The sequence below is a fragment of the Melanotaenia boesemani genome, chromosome 22, assembly GCF_017639745.1.
Source record: "Melanotaenia boesemani isolate fMelBoe1 chromosome 22, fMelBoe1.pri, whole genome shotgun sequence".
Lineage (NCBI taxonomy): Eukaryota > Metazoa > Chordata > Actinopteri > Atheriniformes > Melanotaeniidae > Melanotaenia > Melanotaenia boesemani.
The window spans coordinates 8,366,634-8,385,857 of record NC_055703.1 but is presented as its reverse complement, the minus strand read 5'-3'; the positions used below and the strand labels follow the sequence as shown (position 1 = coordinate 8,385,857).

The 19,224-nt window shown below is 38.4% G+C and overlaps 1 protein-coding gene across 1 annotated transcript in view; it reads left to right on the top strand.

Moving 5' to 3' along the window:
* Positions 1 to 13,375: 13,375 nt before the first annotated feature.
* Positions 13,376 to 19,224, top strand: part of LOC121634219 (neurexin-3b-like) — a 102,314-nt gene continuing 96,465 nt past the window's right edge. Inside the window, exons 1-2 of the mRNA XM_041976731.1 lie at positions 13,376 to 13,602; positions 17,143 to 18,280. Coding sequence (XP_041832665.1) covers positions 17,584 to 18,280 — 697 coding nt within the window. The 5' untranslated portion in view covers positions 13,376 to 13,602; positions 17,143 to 17,583. The remainder of the gene's footprint in view (positions 13,603 to 17,142; positions 18,281 to 19,224) is intronic.

The following is a 19,224-nucleotide window of genomic DNA, read 5'->3' as shown; positions in this document are numbered from 1 at the left end:
CACAAATGGAAAGGGGTGGGAGGAAGCTACATCAGGAAGCCGATCAGATACCGTTAAAGGGAAGGAAGGACATTTCAGATCCAAATCAACTGAAATGAATCACAAGGGCATGGCTGATTCATAGGGCAAGGCCTGATTTAGGGTTGGACAGACATGATTCAACAGCAAACTGGTTGTTTTACGTCTTTGTTCTGTTGACATTTACCAATGATCCCAAACTTCAGTAAATATAAATTTTGTGTCTTTCGTGTGGACATGGTTCACATTTAACATTAAATGTTGTAAGTAGACGTATAAAATCCAAATTATATCCTATGGAAGCAGATGTTTAATTGTTTTTATGTGTCCTTATCCTGCTCCATTCATTAGGAAGATACTTGCATTTGTATTTGCGGTTTACTTTCAGTTCTACATCTTATTTCTCTCTACATTCAGATCCTAATCATCTATGTTGCATAAGTTGAATAAATGTAAATGTGGCCTCATTTTCCTAGTCATAAGTGTATAGTGGTGTAAAAAAGTGTTTGCCCCCTTCCTGATTTCTTTCTTTTCTTTCTTTTTTTTTTTTTTTTGCATGTTTGTCACACTTAAATGTTTCAAATCAAATAAATCTAAATATCAATCGAAGGCAATACAAGTAACACAAAATGCAGTTTTTAAATGAAGGTTTTTATTAAGGAAGAAAAGAAAAAGATCTAAACCTACATGGCCCTGTATACCTAATAACTGGTTAGGCCACTCTTAGCAGCAACAACTGCAATCAAGCATTTATGATAACTTGCAACGAGTCTTTTACAGCACTGTGGAGGAATTTGGGCCTGCTCATCTTTACAGAACTGTAGTAATTCAGCCACAGTGGAGGGTTTTTGAGCATTAACAGCCCTTTTAAGGTCATGCCACAGTATCTCAATAGGATTCAGGTTAGGACTTTGACTATAGCATTCAAGTCTTCATTTAGTTTTTCTTCAGCCATTCAGAGGTGGACTTACTCGTGTCTTTCGGATCATTTTTCTGCTGCAAAACCAAAGTTCATTTCAGCTTGAGGTCACAAACAGATGGCCGGACATTCCTCTTCAGGATTGTTTTGGTAGACAGCAGAATTCATGGTTTCATTTATAACATCAAGTCTTCCAGGTCCTAAAGCAGCAAAACAGCCCCAGACCACCACACTACCACCACCATATTTATTTGATCTGACACTGACACTCGATTTCAGCCATACCTACCCTCCTATTGGCTGGTCTTTTGCCCTGCCTGTAGTTTGAACTTCTGTTTGGATAGGCTTCCTCTCTCTTATTTGATTACTTGTCTTTCCCCTCTGGATTTCTTTGTCTGTTTAGCATTTCATTACAATGACCTCTGTTGCATGAATACCAAAACAAATCTCATCAACTTAGCAAGTTCTAAATGCTGCACAGAGTTTCAAACATGAGTATAAAGAATAATTTCCCATCATAAAGGTCTGCAGATGCCGTTCTTTTGTAACCTCTGTGAATGTTTCGATGCTGTCAAAGTACTCAGTGAACTAAGATCTCACAAAATTTAAAGGGTTTTGTGTTTTCTTTTAAACTCAGGATGCTCCGAGCAGAAATGAAAAGTGTGTGGTGAGGTTGAAAAGCTCTAAATGATAATCACAACTATAGACATATTTGTGGTCATCAGTATGCACAGACAAGAAAAGATGTATGCAATGCTGGATAGCACCATTAATGCATATTGATAATTTTGCCCTTAATTATTTCAGACAGAATTATGGATGAGAACACTAAATAAGGGATAGGATATACTTGCTGTGTACACAAGCGTACACATCAATGTCCCGCTATGTTCCGAAATCTCAGTGCTTTTTTTTTTTTTTTTTTTTTTTTTTAATTATTTAGGATCAAGGAAACTTGCATTTTGGGTATTTTTTTCTTATTTAAATGAAAATGTCTGGGGGAAAAAAAAAAAAAAAAAAAAACATGGACTACTATTACCAAAATTGTGCTCTAGTACACATCTGTCTCACAATTAAAAACATCCGAAGATGTGAGGAAGATGTTTGTGAAGCTTAAACAAATTGCACATGAAGACACTCTCTTTCCAATTATGTATCTCTTTTCTTTCTTTAAATCCTTTTCATTTTAATACTGACAAGTCAGGAAGAGGAAGAAGGATCACTGCACAGAAAATACCAAAGGAGATGAACCCAAATCCTTGTTTGTGAATTTATTGAAAAATTGTTGCCTGGCAGTCTCAATCACTCGGTTCCCACCTGCAGTTTCTGTGGTTTACTGAAGCTCTTCATCCTAAAATGCTACATTTTCAAAGTCACTGCCTTGTTCCATATTCATAACTATTCCTGTATGAATGTTCAATTCCGTTTCAGCTCAAAGACAAATCACCTGCTTAGACCCAGAAAGCTAACCCTCGTTCTCTGTGCATTGATCAATCTGTCTCCTATCTCCCTGCAGCAGCTTTATTTCAAATCTGAAAGCAAACATTAGCAGCCCAACCATTACCTCACTCCCCTATATTCTTTATCTTTCTCTCTCCCTCTACATTATACATATCTCTCCACCCCACTTACCATCCCATCCAGGAATCATCCGTCAGTGCAATAAGGAAATAATAGGAGTTCCTTTTCGCTGGGTCGAAGCGACTACTGCACCTTCCTTTACAACTCAGACATGATTGATTGTCTTGGAGATGGAAGGTAGATAGTATGAATAAACTAATCTTTGTTAGAAAGACAAGATTGTTACTGGATTTGCTGGAAAATATGCCTCAATTTAAGACTGAATGCTGTAAGATATCACCCTTTGTGACATCTCCTTAAACCAAAATCATTCTGGGGTTTTGATATAAGATGCTGCCTCATTCTCTTTAAATATATTGACTTTATCTTCTTGAGGGAGGGGAAAACTTCAATGAAACACATTTGTTCTTCTTTTTGTCTTTTTTCTTTTGGGTGTCATCAAAGCTCTTTTCCATGGGCCCCTTAAAAAACAAATTGTCTTCCTCTTGAAAGCTTATGGCGGTTGAATGCAATTGGAAATAAAGAAGTGTCCACATGATTTATGTGCCATATGATTTCCTGTACAAATGCAGCAAGAACAAAAGAAAAAATAAAAAGATTTGCGTTTCAGCATTGTGTTGGATGTTGCCTTGATAAGCAGGCGTTTTCTCGAAAAATGAAAGAAATGTGTCATCTTTTCCTAAATTCTCCAAGCTTTCATTATTTTGTTTGTCCCTCAGCGCTTGCTTTTGTTTCACCCACTCTGCCTCTGAAGTAGTTTTCAAGGGGAATGGTTTCTTCATTGTGTCTTTTTGTGTATGTCTCTCTCTCTCTTTTCCCTTTCCTGTTTTCATCTTTGTCATTCTCCTTATTCAAAATCTGAAGTCTGGCCTTTGTCTCTGTGCCCACATGAACATTTTCAGTTTGTCTAACAGGCAGCAGACAGAACAGACAGATGTCATGAGCTCTTACCTCATTGCGGCTTAAATATTTGCTCTAATGTGCACTTTATTAGGTATACCTTGCTAGTACCAGGTTGGATCCCCATTTGCCATTAAAATAGCCTGGCGTACATTGTAAAACATTCCTCAGATTTTGCTCAATATAAACATGACAGCATCACACAGTGGCTGCAGATTGGTCGGCTGCACATCCATGAAGAGAACCTCCCGTTCCACCACATCCCAAAGGTGCTCTATTGGATTGAGATCTGGTCACTGTGGAGGCCGTTGGAGTCCAGTGAAGTCACTGTCATATTGAAGAAAGCAGTTGTTGTCATAATCTGTGGGTTTTGGTTTGGTAGTTTTGTCATGTTATGTTCATCTTTGTCTTAGTTTGTAGTTCTTTCCTTTGTGTATTCTGTTTTGCTTTCCACTTCTCTTCATTAGTGCACCTTGTTTAATTTGCTCATTCACTTCACCTGTTCCTTGTTAGTCCATGTGTGTGTGTGTGTCCTTTGTGTCCTTTTTTACATTACCAGTTCAGTTAGTCTTCACATCATGTGTCATGGTTCAGCTACCAGAGTCAAGGGGTCCTGAACGTCTAAAAAAATCTGCTAACAAAAGAAAATTAACCCATGCTAACCCTATATTTATTTTCTGTGAGCATTATTGTCAATTATCTGGATTGAGCATTTCTTAATAGTAACTACATGCACACCACCTGGCCTTTGCACTCTGTATTTTCTATTTTAAATATATTTTGGTAACATTTTTTTTTTGTTTTGCTCTAAAGGTCTGGCAGCTTTTTTTTCTCCTTCTTTAAATTAATGTACTTTTTTGTTGTGACTGTATTTAATTTTCGTCTGCCTCTGTCCTATTATGCTATTATGTTAATAATGTGTTCACTTTGAACTTCAGCAAGTCATCTATATGCATACATACATACCTGAATACACTGAGTTGCTCCTATGTGCTTGGCTGATTAGCTTTATGTGTTACAAAGTAATTGAACAGGTAATGAAGTGGGAAAGTAATTTTGGAGGTTTGGTGCACTATGTTCACAATATCACAATGATACAAAGTTATTACAAAAGCCTTTGTTTCTTCACTGTTAAGTGAACTTAAATGTAATAACAAAACAAAGGCTGACATCATCTATAAAAGCTTTTCATTTGTCAGTGCCATAAGCAGGAAACATGAGCAGCATCAGTCTGTTTCTATTAATGTTTAAGATTACAGATCTACAGTGCATCTGGCTCACATGAATTATTTGTGTGAGGCTATTGTATGTCAAACTGTATGTGTCTGTGGGTAAGCATTTGTTTGCATGTGTGATCTCTCTTCATGCAACCATCTGGCCAAAGTCTGAAACATTTAGGTATCACACAGTTGGCCCCGCCAGGTGTCCTGGTGTCCAGGTGGCACGGTTGTCTTGCCAAGACCTTTTCCTGCCTAGATCAGTTGTTACAATTAAAGCAATATTTCACTTTGATATTGAGGGGTTTTAAGTTAGATAGACCTTGAGGTGGCCTAATGAACAGCTGACCTTTAGTATGAGTAATCAGTGCATGTTTGTGTAAGGGAAACCTTAAATTTTAAACTAATGCTCTAAAGTTCAAGTGACCAAAATGAGTGAATCCTTCCTTTTCATCAGCAAGTAATTTACATTTTCATTTTGGAAGCAGTTTCAGCAGGAAGGGAAGATAAAACAAGAACAAAAACTAGTATTTCAGTTAAAGATCAAAGCACCATTTTTTTTTATTTTTTTTTTGTGTAGCAGCTAGCAAGGCCAAAAACACAAGCAGCTGACCTGGATAGTGCATGACCAGAGGCACTAATGCTAACATACTGATGCTATTTGAGCCAGTTACTATCATAATGTGCAGCAAGATCTGCTTTGCACATATGAAGACGTATCAATGTATCAGCCTCCACCAAATCAACAGTAGTCTTCCCGTTATATACCAATCATGTTTACTATTGAATATTTTCAGAAGCTAAGCTACTTATTGTGTCTTACTAGTAGCCCATAGCAGAAAAGGTTTGTAGTAATGGAAAAAAAAAAAAAAAACAATAAAACATTTTTACTTTGCATCAATTTCCGGTTTAAGAAAGTGAGCAGTGTGTCTGATCTTTCAACCTCACATGACAAATTCCAAAAGAGCTACATTTGCTCACAGTGCAAAATGCATTAGTTTAGCAATTAAGGCTCAAAAATTGTTCATTTTCTAAATTTCACTCATCCTGTTTTATATAATGCTGCAGGTTAAATTTTGATTTGTCACAACATCATCATCCCATATGTATTCCTACATGATGACCTCTACTTTCCACATGTTACAAATGCTTAAATGCCCCATAAAAAGCTCATGAGGGGAGCAAAAGGGAACGATATAAAGTGCTAATCCACAGACCTTTGTAAACCAATGATCCCCCATGCCAGGGGTGTCCAAAGTCGCCCTCGAGGGGCAGTGTCCTGCAGGTTCCTTGTTCCAACACACCTGACTCAAATTAAATGGATCCAACAACCCATGAACTTTTGCACAATGACTCATTAATTTGAGTCAGGTGGGTTGGAGTAAGAAAACATCGAAAACCTGCAGGGTTGTGGCCCTCAATGACCAGAGCTGGACACCCCTTCCCTATCCTCATCCTGCACATTGTTCTCAACTTAGACGTTTCTACTTACTTTTAAGGTAACTGGTAGGTCTATGTTAAAAATAGTTTTAAACGGTTCTAAAAACAATGCACTTGTTTTCATAGTTTTGTTGTTTCTTCGTGATTCCCATTTGTGTCGCATAAGTCCTCCCTGTCAGAAAACAACAACCAAGAGATATGTTAAGACCTCATATGGATTATGACACTGCTATGTTTTGGGCGAGTGGACAATTATTTGTATTACACAAATGGTGTGAACGTATATGTGTGTGTGAATCAATGTATCTGAAAGCAGCGCTGTTATTTCTCATGGATGGGCCTGTGATTGATGCAGCATTATGGCACCAACACCTCTCTGCTGGCGATTGTCTATTCAAGCTCCAAGGTACGTGGTTAAAAAAAAATACCGGCACCCTGCGGTGTGGTGATTGTGCTCTCGCTCTTTTTCTCTCCGTGTCTTTCCCTTTAGATACATGTAGGTGTTGGGACTACAGTCCGTGAGTACTGATAACCAAGTCTGACAGGTGCTTCTCCTCATTATTCAAATAGATTTTCCACACTGTGAGAGGTTGATAGATGAGCTTCCTTCATGTGCTTTGCTCTAAAGGTTGCTGCATATACTGTAGACAGTCTGAGTGTATATTAGAGTTTATGTGTACTGTCTGATGTGTATTCACTGTCCCCCACCATGGGCACTGATGGTTACATTACTCTGACATTTACAGTGAAATATCACCCTCTTATCGTCTGTATACTTCCACATTTTTCCCCATAAGCCGGAGCTATTGATCTAAATATCACATTCATCCTGCTTAGCACCAAAGCTGCAGATCTCGTACGCAACAGTTCCCAAACAACAAGAGATAAATGAATGTCCATTAAGGAGGTTAGCCGGGCCCTTTTGAGGACCCAACCTGGCCAAATTGCATTCTAATAGATGTCCTTGATAGTGTAATCACTTTGACCCTCTAACAGCCTGCTTGGTGACCAGGCAGTCAGACAGGCAGCCATTCAGAGTGCAGAGATTTCAGGTAAAATAAGCACAATTAGGATCAGTCAGCATCATTGTGTGTATGCGTGTTTTTCTTCTGAGGGAATGGGAGAGAAAACACATGTGACCTTCAGTGTGGAGGTGGTAAACAATGATGCATTATTAGGACTCTCATGGATTATTGATATCCCCATGGCAGGTGGTGCCCACCGGCAGCCGGCTTGTTGAAATGTATTACTCACACTTACGGTTTCAGGGATGAAACACACTTCCACACACATTAAACAGGTGACACTGGAATTCGTTATTATTGATCGAGTTTTTGCCAGCCAGGTTAGCTCAGGTTATCTATTTACAGACAAGAGTATATTGATTTGTTTAACTTGATCTGAGAAAAGAATTTAAAAAAAGAACATGTACCAGACTTTGTTACCTTCAGCTAAGCTAATTACACATTTCTTATCAAAGTGGCTGTGACTGGCTGTCACTTCATATTTAACTTGGAAATGACATTTTTCCACGATTTATAATGAACAATCTGTCTCATCTTCATAATGCATGATGCATGCACGATAAATGGCTTTTCCAAAGTTGTTTCTGATAAACTCTAAATCAATTTATAGCCATGTTTCATGTGAGCAGCCTCTTTTGTACTATCATGTGAAACAACCTTTCTCCATTTTAAGCTGGACAAATCTTTAGAATAGTCCACATCTTATTACATTTCTTTGGGAGAAGTGGTTAAAAATTAGTGGAAAAAGGAATTATTTTTCATAGGCTGTACTGCGCACATAAAGTGCATACATCTAGACACTTTCATCCATCTTTAAGTTTAAGCCCTGTTCAAACTGAAGGCTAATAGGTCCGTTGTTCATTCTTGGATCCATGGTAAGTGCCAGCTTAACACTTTGGTGTGCAGTTAGTACCATGCAGGGAGAAGTCAGTGGAGTATTAAAATTCCATACCAAACTTCCCACCGCTGGTGCAGACAGTAGGGCATTAGGTCACTTATCTAGCCAGAGAGGTGGACAACAAAAGCACTGCAATATAAAAGACTGTCTTTTCTTTAGACATAAGTCATTCTGTATTTAGGTATGAGCTCGGAGAAATGGTAGTTTATTGGAAAATCTGCTGGGCTGGCGTGAAATTATGGAAGCGGAATGACTTTTTTCAAGAAAAGACAGTTCTGTCTCTTTCCTCTGTGGGATGACAAAGCAAAATTCCATGTAGTAAAAAAGGTCTTCATCCATGACTCATGCATTTTTGCATCATGGTGTGTGTAATTCAGTGTAAATATTAGAACAGCTGTTGATCACACAACAAGTAGCTGGGCTTTTATTAAAGTAAACTGAAGGCTTGTACTCAATTCAGTTTGAAGACATTATCAAAGGGTTATAATTAATTTATTATCCTTCTTAGTGCTGAAGAATTGAGGATAAGAACCTAGTGTGGAATATATGGGAAAAGAAGTATTTTTGCTGTAGACGGGAAGCTTCAGCAAACTTAATTCACAGTGTCATAAATGTTTTTGCGTGCAAATGCTTCACCTTTCACTTTTTTTCTCCCTCCATAGAAACATTTATTCCTGTTTTTCATTGCTGTATGTTTCAGTGTGCTGTTTTTAATTAGAGAGAGCTATTAATCTTCTCATCACAGCTCTGTTTTAATTAGCCCAGAAGACCTAGTTAACGTGCCACTTGATGATCTTTCATATGAAACCCCTGAATGAACCAGGTGATGCTCTGGTGGTCTAAAATAGTCACAAATGAATCACTCATGTGAAATGATTAAAAATAAATGCGTGTGTCCTATTATCATGGGTGGATTTAACACATATTTATTCAGATATTTAACAAAAAATTAAATGATAATTGAATCAGTGGCTTCAGTATCATTGTCATTGCCCATCTCAAGGTTTTGTGACTAGGTTTAGTCAATTTATTCTATTCAGAAATAGATAGAAGAATAATATCATGCTGAATAAATTGTTTTTTTTTTTTTTTTTTTGGATCTAGTACGTAGGATGCTTTTGCTTGTCTCACAGCCTGAGGAAAGAAACTGTTTCAAAGCCTGGTAGTACGGTGATACTTCTGCATTGCATGCCAGATGGCAGCAGGGTTACAAGCTGTTGCTAGCTGATTGTCTTTTAGTATCATTTAAGCTCTGAACAGACACCTCAGGATATCACTGAAACTCTGAGTGGGTACGCCCAATGATTTGATACCTTGAAAAACCCTCATTTCAGTAATCTAAAGTCATTGTTTTCTGTATGATGTTACCAATCTTATGGCTCATTTTTCTTTACAATGTTGCTTTGTATCAGTGATGTTTGCACTTTTCTTAAGTCATTTCCACACCTAATAGTCCACTAGACTAGGTTCAATTGGGGGATGCAACATTCAACCAGTTTGCTGTCAAACAAGCTGAACCCTTTGAATAATGTATTTCCCCCCTCACCTGAGGTGGCGCTGCATAAAAAATTACTGGGGGAGAAGAAAAGAAATATGATAGATAAGGATTTTTTTTTTCATTTTTTGATTATGCAGGTAACTTCAGTTTCCACCACAGTATCATACACACTGTGTCATGCACTGCAGTAATTGTTTTTAGGTGGACCAGAGTTCACCTCGTTAATGTGCTTGAGTGTTTGGTTGTGCATTAACTTTTGACTCTTAAATGCTTTAATATACAGAAGAGTTCATGGTCAACTTAATGACTGCATGATATCCAAGTTGTACACCTGAAAATCAAGCCCAAATCATCACCACTCCACTGCCATGCTTGGCAGTTGGTATAGCATTTTTTTTATCAAACGTAATGCTCTGTGTTATAATACATTTGTTGCTGGATTCTAATGTCAGTTTCAGACAACAGCAAACATGGTGACAGTGGAGGAGATTGTGATAATGTTAATTCTAAGAAAGATACATAAAAGGAGGCATCGCAGAAGACAATGGTGGTCTGTGCAGCAAATAATTACATTGCAGCTTCTTCTTCTTTGTTTCTTTTTTCTGGTCACACGTCAGCTGTACTGCTCAACACTGCTCCCTGTGGTTTTCACCATTTGCTATTTTGGAGGACGAATCCTCAAGAGACCCAGAACGATACCAAATTTCACACGTAAAGGACACAGGAGATGAACAGAAAGGCCAGTTTCCATCATCAGAGAAATTTGGTAATGGTATGAATGTGTCCTGCTTATGAATAATCTTTCGTTCTGTAGCGTGATGGACTTCAAAATGTTTTGTAATTGTCTTGTAATCTTTCCCAGATTTGTAGGCAGAAACAGTTTCTTGTTTAAAATTTTTGCTGATGTTTTTCTTAACACACACCTGAATAATGCAGACCTGTAGTGTAAAAGTGTAAAATATTCTGCTTTCATAGAGGTGCTCTCACTGATGGTGATCACTTAATCAAGGGCTCTTGATTAGCAGCATCTGGCTGCTACTTACCATTTTAATTTTCACTGAGGTGTTAAAAGTGGACTTGTTTTCCACACAATGCTTCTGAATTCCTCCTTTTTTATAATAAATACTGTAATTACCCTGTGTAATACTTGATAGGTTGTTGTTTTGTTTGTACCTGATAAAGGACCGGTTGCTTTTTTACAAGTGGGTCAAAATGGTCTTTAAGTTTAATTTTTATATATTTAACAAATTTAGCTTGGTTTCTGGATGACATTAAACTGTAAAGAAAGCAATCAATGTTACAGCAAAAACTGTAGTGACCAAGACACACTCATCTCTCTACTCCAGTCATTGTTTCAGTCTTTTTTCACTTTATCCAGGTCAGGGCTGCAGCGACAACAGGGCAACCAGAGCGGCCCAGATGTTGTTTCGGCTGTGTAGCTCTATTCAAAGTAACAAATGGCCTCAATTTTACAGCAGATGCAGGAGATTGTTTCATTTGAGTCTTGTTAGACCTCAGTGCCTCATTTAACACTGTTCACCATTCAGCTGTAATTCACTTTCTCTAACAGAGGGTTTTCCACTGTCCCAGACAAATCCCTTTGTTACTGCAACCAGCTCTTCACAGTCACCAACAGATATCACTGCATCACAGACATAGTTCAGGCCCAATTCTTTAGTTAGCATATTTTAGCTTCAAAGTACTGAATAACAAGATGCAATATAAAGACAATACTTAAATAAACATAGCCAACTGCTAATGCATAACACTGTATAATTATGAGTTATGCAGTAACATGATCTGCCTTAAAATAACATTTACATAAAGGAGAAGGCAGAGTAGCCTGTTTTAATTTGTGTCTATATAGTCCTGATGAGAAAATTCTTGCAGAATATTAAAGAACTTATTTTCTGTGAGATTTGAACGCCTCAGATCATTTTACAACCCTGCCATACAGTTGTAAACAACCTTATTTCTGCACCACCTCCAGAAATCTGGGAATCTTGCTTTTTTGGTCCAAGTTTTTTTTCGTTCTTTACAGAACAAGAGAAGCTTTTCTGCTCATCTCCCTCTAGTCCTCCCTCAGTCAAAAGTCACTCTCGAGGCCAGAGCTACTCCTCAATGCAGCAGCTTGGATTTGAGCTGGTGCTAAAGGAAGAGACTCAACATATCTCTAGATTTAGCTTCCCTGCACTGGTTGCAAAAACCTAGGTTTGAACTTGTGTGATAGCAAGAAATGCTGACTTTTTTGCTTTCCATAAGTCAAAGATTAGGTCAAAACCCTCCCAGGCCCTTGCTGACTGATTTTTAGTCTAGACTTTAACTAATCCTTATATACCCCTTTGAGACACTGCCTAAGATATGGAGATTTTTACTTTGATACGGATGTTATTATTCCTTTCAGTTTTCTAAGGTGCTCTGCATCTGAATAATACTACATTAAACTTATTTTTTCTTGAATTATTTTTATGTTCGTGTTAGTTTAATCTCATTATGCTTTTCTAACAACATTCTTGTTTTGTCTTTTTCTCATGCTACCCTTTGTAATCTCAGTTTTAAGATTACCATCATGTGACAAGAAAAGCAATTGTCTGTTGCAGCAGGGGGCTATTTTAAGGAGTGTTGCATTGTTAAAATGATAAAACATGAGCGTAACTGGTGTACTCTAAGGGCAAAAAGATATTTAGTATTGCATAACATTAACTATTAGGCCAGGGATAACAGAGTTTTCTTCACAAGCATACAGTATAGGTTCTGGGTCATTAGTTTGATTGGCTACACCTGGGTGCATGTGATCTCATGGGAGTCAATTCTCCTCCTCCATTTTCCAACACCAAGAGAATGTAAACAAGTACACATCTAAAGCAAATTATGAGACTATGGTTTACCTAATGTGTGGCTGTCATTAGTATTACTTCTAGCAATAGGAGTCATTAGCAATATATATATATATATGTATATATATATATATATATATATATATATATATATATATATATGTATATATATATATATATATATATATATATAATTTTAAAAAATTAATGACGATCTGACAGACTTTCAGGACTTTTGAAAGCACCTCAAAATCATGCTGTGGAAACTTGCAAAGTCCCCCTGTTCAGAGCACAGCTAGCACTGAAGAGCTTTGTGTGGCCCCTACACAGGGGTGCTGTCCAGAGTTCTGAAGTTCTAATGGCGTAACAGTGCAAAAGTCCCTGAAATTGTCACATTTCCACTCTGTTCTATCACATACGCATGTTTGAAACACCTTTTAAAATTCCCTAGCTAAGTGGGGGCAGTTCTGCCACAAGAACACCCTACCTACAGAACACAGCTCTGCTAATCTGGTCCTCAAGGGCCACTGCCCTGCAGGTTTCTGATATTTATCCACCTGGCTAAAAGTATTGGGTCATTAACAAATTTAAAACCTGCAGGGCAGTGGGCCTCATAGACTGGATTTGCAAGAATCTTGCTCTAAATTAGAAGTGGACTTAAGTGGTTCACTCCTAAGCCAAAACATATCCCACCAGACCACAAAGCAGTCAAATTTATCATGTGTGAAATTAAAAAAAAAAAAAAAAAAAAAAAAAAAAAAAAAAAAAACATCTCAATGTTATCACAACACAGTTAATGATTCCAACTCACAAACATTAATAGACTTCATTGTATAAAGGTCTAAAAATAAGAAATAATTGTTTGTTTCATTGTTTGTAATTTACCCTGAGGGCTTATTTCCTCTGTTGCCTGCAAATGGAATGATCTCCCTCGCCCCCACCCCCCACCGTGCTGAATACTCTGTAGAAGGCGGGTCAGATCGTCAGTGTGGGAGAAATCCAGGGGCCCATCGGCAGTTGCGCTGAGTGAGCTCGGCTGAAAGATGCGCGTTCACTGAGCCGGAGGAAGGAGAACCGCCGTCTTTTCCTCCACTGCGCCTCACTTGTAATAAGCGCCTCATCACTATTTTCCCAGCATCTCACCGTCCCGGGCATACTTTAATTGAAAATTCTGCAGTTTTCGAATGGGATTTTGTTCTGGATTATTATTATTTGCTACATTTGCAATCGGACGTTAACCTTCCGGAGTCATCTCCCCTGCATGAAAAGGTAGGAACAGAGTCAAACTGGTTTTCAGTTGTTTCCATTTGTTCATGAAAATGTATTCTTTACGCGACGCTAATATTGTTCTGCAGTAATTTTCATTCTCTGTAAATTTGATGGGGAATGTGTGTTGGTTGGGGGGCTATGGGAGATTTAAGTGTGATTTGATGGCTTTGAATGAGTTTGAAGGTTAAACTGCGCGTGAGAGCTCTCAAAGTATTCGTGACTTCATGGAGGAAAAAAAAAAAAAAAAAAAAAAAAAAACCGCCATCGGAGATTACCTTGACTTATGAGATCTGATTTTTTTTCTCACAAATTCATTTATGGTGAATAAGTGAAAAGCGTTGATACGGAAAGTTTCAGTTGACTGAATCGCGGCTGTCAGACGGACGCATTATACAGCGAACACTGAAGCAGAAACCTGCCAGAACTACTTACGGTTTACAAATGGTATGTAGCAAAGATTATCCCGACTCCTGTTACAAAATTTTGCTTCCAATTTTATAAGCAAATGGCTTGTAAATCCTGGAGCAACGGCCAGACTGCCACCGTGCGAGTAGCAGAGGGAAAGCTGCTGGAAAGGTGTTGCGAGGTTTTAATTAATCGGTGCAGGACTGCGGGTTGGATTTCTAATTGTTTTTTTAGTTGACATTTTTAAATAGTTTTCCATTAATTGATAGAATTAATCTTATGTCCCATTACATAAGGGGCTATTAGAATAATTTAGTAAAAGCGCGCACTGGATTGAAATATCAGCTGGGGCTTTCAGCAGAGAAACCATCATAAAAATAGTATTTCTGCTAGATCTCAAGTCTCTGATCTCACTGCATTGTTAACAATGACCTCATGCTAACCTTTAGGCTGTTATTATGCAGGGATATTTGCTCATTAAACTTACTGAAGCACATTAAGGGGCTTTTATCCTCATTAAACATCGTTATTCATGTTAATGAGACTATTTTAACAACATCTGGATCTTTGCATATAGCATATGAAATGTTATGAAAAAGACAGAAACTGTTTGATTATGTCCATCTACTTCATAATGGGAAAGACCTTACACATGGTTGTTGAGTTTCTGCAGTTAAGCATTGAAAGATCTTATTCCCTTCTCTCAAATGGGATTTTTGTGAACCTTTGTGGTCCCTACTTTGCCCCACCATTAGACTAACTGGTCTGGACATACTCCCTAATGTAGCACACTCTTGTCTGCTGTGACTGATGTCAGATTAAATCGTTCCTCCAGGCTGGAGCTTGTGATAGACAGGGAGCATAGCAGGGGATAGAGGGGTCTCCTGAGTGTGACTGAGGGGGTGGTCTTGGTTTCTTTAGAAAACATGTCAATAAATCTGCTGCAGGGAGCTGGACGCCTCAATGCATCATTTATTATCCCGTCTGCGACAGTACCCGTGCAGGTCATCTCATATCCTGAACTATTTAATAATTCAATGTGTATATCCCGGAAAATTTGTTGGTATTCTAGCAGTGTATGACAGAACAAACTAGCTAATGTTACTGCGATGGGTCAAAGAGCCATGCTTAGAAAATGTGGTACACAATGTGGCCTATTTTCTTTCCTTTTTTTATATAAGAACAAAAAAGTTTCATGGAAATCTAGGAAAACTCTACCACCTCCTATTAGCCTAATCAGTTTGTTGATTTTTTCCTCTCCAGAATAAAGATGGCATTGTTATCTAGCGTAAGGTTAGCTGAAGGGCCTTTTTCATAACAGGCCTGTAAGGGAACATGTCAGTAAAATATTCCTTGTAAAGTTGACTTGTCACCACATTAAGCTCATTTGTCTTAGCCTACAGGATGGCCAACAGGTGCACAGTTTTTGACATTAAATCAGTCTTTCAGCAAATAAAAATCAAGGGTATGAATTGCTCTTAACTTCATATAAATTAAACATATATGTACTTTTTTTAAATGAGTGTAATAAAAGTCTATAAGTGTAACATTGTGGTAACCAGGCCTAAAGCAGCTGAGAAATCTCCTTCAGTGCCTTAGTTAACAGAGAGAGAACATTAGCATTGTTAGCGTTCACTATAAATCCATAGCCCTCAGGGACATCCGATACCACAGTTGGCCAGAAATACACAATAAGTCATGTTAATTGAATAAAGGCTGGGCCAATTATTTTACTGAACTGGCATCTTGGGTTACATGGGTATATGGAGCGTTGTTTATTCAAGGGGACACAGCACCTAACACACCATCTATATACAATCCATGTTTTGTAGTTGGACTGACACAGCAGTGTTCAGGGTTATTTCACCACACAGAACCTTTTAACCTCTCTGCTGTCTCACAGAGTCACTTTTAAGACAGAGACAATCATTCAGCCTGGCAGCCCGATGTTGCCAGAGACGTGCACACTCCTGCAACAGGAACACACATGCGAGCGCACTCGGTGCATTAGCATAGGTATCAGTTTCTAGAATTCAATAGCTTGCCTGCTGCAGCAAGATTAACTATTCAGGGCAGGTGGTTAAAGGGCCTATTGTGTTGCATGGTTCTGTGCTACTGTCATGATTGGACAATGCATTTGTCTAGGTGGGCAGCCCACTGCCAAAACAATTGCAAGGGCAAAGGACTGGAAGAGTACACACACATATAAGGTTTCGCCATGTAAATCATTTGTAGCCCCACTGAACAAATTCAAACAGAACCATACGAGGACAAGTGTAGCATCCAGATGAGATCATTTGAATTTTTTATTGGAAGAAATTTAAAAGATAGTAAGAGTAGTAGGACTCAAATGTGAGGATCTTTCTAAATAACTGTTTTTACAACTGTAATCTGTGAAAAACATCAATGAGAAAGAGAAAGTGGTCATGTATATTAGTCATTTTAATCTGGATGCCAGCATGACCTTACAGGTAGAAGCCTAATATTTCAATCTGATCACACATTCTGGCTCACCTCAATGGATTTTCAGTCATCATGTAATAAATAATAGTCATCAGCTTTATTTAGTTTTCTTTTGCAAAATATCTCGGTTGTTCCACTGTTAGCCTGGGAGTTACATTCCCTAAGGTTTTAAAACTCTGAATGATTATTTAGATGTGAGTAACTGGTAGAAATGACACCCTGCATAAAATACTTGCTGAAACCATAATGAGTGTTATTAGTGGTTATTTAGTAGAGTTTAATGGGTGCATTGAGACTCAGGTCTTCAATTAATAGGTCTCCAAGTATCCTTTCAGTTTTATCTTAAGTCATTAGAATGATTTGCCTAATCTTTGCATCCTCTACTTTGCCTCTACTGAATATAATTTTAAACCAACTTCAAAACCACCGACAGATGCAACTTTACTATTCAGCCAGCTTTAGAGTTGAATCAAACCTCTGACTTTGATAGAAACTGTTGCAGAAGAATTCATCATTAGATTAGATACATGCTATCATGTATATATTTTGTAATGCAAGCTTTGTATTCCATTATTTAAATGCATTTGGTTCACTCGTTTTGTCAGTTGACATAGAAAAACAAGGATTTCTACTTAAAGAATTTGTTGCCTCACTGTTATTCTTTTCCTGCAGGTCTGTCCAACGTGTGTCTGAAGCCAATTGTCAAACCATGGGGCGTGAAACTGGACCATCCACAACTGTTATGTGTTTCAATCCAGGAAGTCGCCTCAAAGAAAAATCACAAGATCCAGCTCTGAACCACTGACAAAACACTCCCAAGGATCACCTTGATCATAGCATCTTCCCCCATCCACTTGGTGTGGAAACTGCATATCTTCCCTTATATCTCTCTGTGTACTTGGCTGACAATATTATATTCCACCCATTATCAACATTAGATCTGTGTATGAAACAACAAAAAGAAATCGTATTGTCTGCTTTCACAGTAAAATATTCCATGTGGAATATATTACTTAGTAAATAAACTGTGGAGCAAAACTGTAATCAAATGTTATTATCACTTTGAGGATCAATTCCTATTTCCTCCTCTAGTGTGCCCTTTTGTTCTCCACAATGAATCCTAACAACCTGCCTGGGCATTTCTTTATGCTGCTAAGTACCATGCTGGGCCTGAGCGTAGGCTTGGAGTTTACTGGTTCGGAGGGCCAGTGGGCTCGCTACCTGCGTTGGGATGCCAGCTCCAGAAGTGACCTGACATTTCAGTTGAAGACCTCAGAACCGGAAGGTCTGCTGCTCTACTTCGACGATGGCGGATACTGCGACTTTCTGCTCCTCACTGTATCCGAGGGTAAGCTGCAACTTCACGTCAGCATCGACTGTGCAGAGACCACCATCACCTCTGATAAAATGGTCAACGACAGCCGCTGGCACTTCGCTGCCATCAACAGGCAAAATTTGCGGACTGGCTTAGCGGTGGATGGCCAGACCAAGACGGGGGAAGTCCGGCCCCAGCGGCAGTTCATGAAAATTGTTAGTGACCTGTTTCTGGGAGGGCTACCAGGGGATATCCGTGCATCTGCCATCACCCTGCCTTCTGTCCATGAGCTTCCACCATTCAAAGGAATTATCACCGACCTCAGTTATGGGAGTAAGCTGCCCACATTAATCGATAGTCAGAAAGTACGCTTGGAGATGATGGGCCTTTGCACAGAGAGCCCCTGTGAGAACGGTGGGATCTGTTCTGTGGCAGATGGAGAAACCTACTGTGACTGCTCCAAAACTGGATATGTAGGTCGATACTGCACTGAAGGTAAGAGGGCTGGCTCCAGAGCTTTCTGTGTCAAGCACTGAATATTGATTAAAGTCTTTGTAAAAAATTCAGAGGGTTTCCTTTCAAATATAGCACTGACCTAACACGAGGGTTGCCACCTTGATCAGGTACTGTATATTGTAAAAAACATCATGTTGTCTCTTCCTGTTTAAATGCATTGTGAAAATCTTTTCTTGGCACATGTTTTAGAATTTAAAAATCTCAATCCAGACTTTTGACATCAGACAGAATTTCCATAACTGTGTTGCTATTTCGACTTCAACTAATGTAATTTATGCCACACCACACTTAATATATAGAAAATCTTATAAAATGTGCATTGATTGCAGTCTAGCATTTATGCAACAGGGTAATTTATATAAAGCAGAAACAGCTATACTCCCATGTGTTTGAAAGATTTAATGGAGCTCTCTCAGGACGTGGAATGAGAATATTTCTTTGTGGGCTGTTGCTCATACAGCTTAGAAACTCTTCATATTTCATGTGGGAGTTAAATTGGAGGTGATGTGCTCAGCATTTCCTCTTCCTTCACAGTATTACATTTGATGAGGCAGTTGTGGATACAGTATTAGCTGATGTGACTAAAATTACAAGACTGAGTTCTCCTTTTTTTCCATTAAATGTATTCAGATTTTTCAAGGTGCTGCAGGGACCTGAAGGTACACACAAAGTTTGGATGAGAAACAACTTAATTTATTTTTCTTATACGTCTGTGCCAAGGCCATCGCTTTGGGGAGTGTAATGAGATTCAGCTTTTTGACTAAATTCTTCCCTATTCTGTCCCCTCACATTAAAGCTTTAGATATGAAAAGCTTTCTTTTAGCTAATGATTGCATATATTCTTTAAAAAAAATATGTAATGGAGGAGTCATTTTCAAAAGTTACCACTGGTCTTTTCCTTTTCAAGAAATACTGTTGTTTCC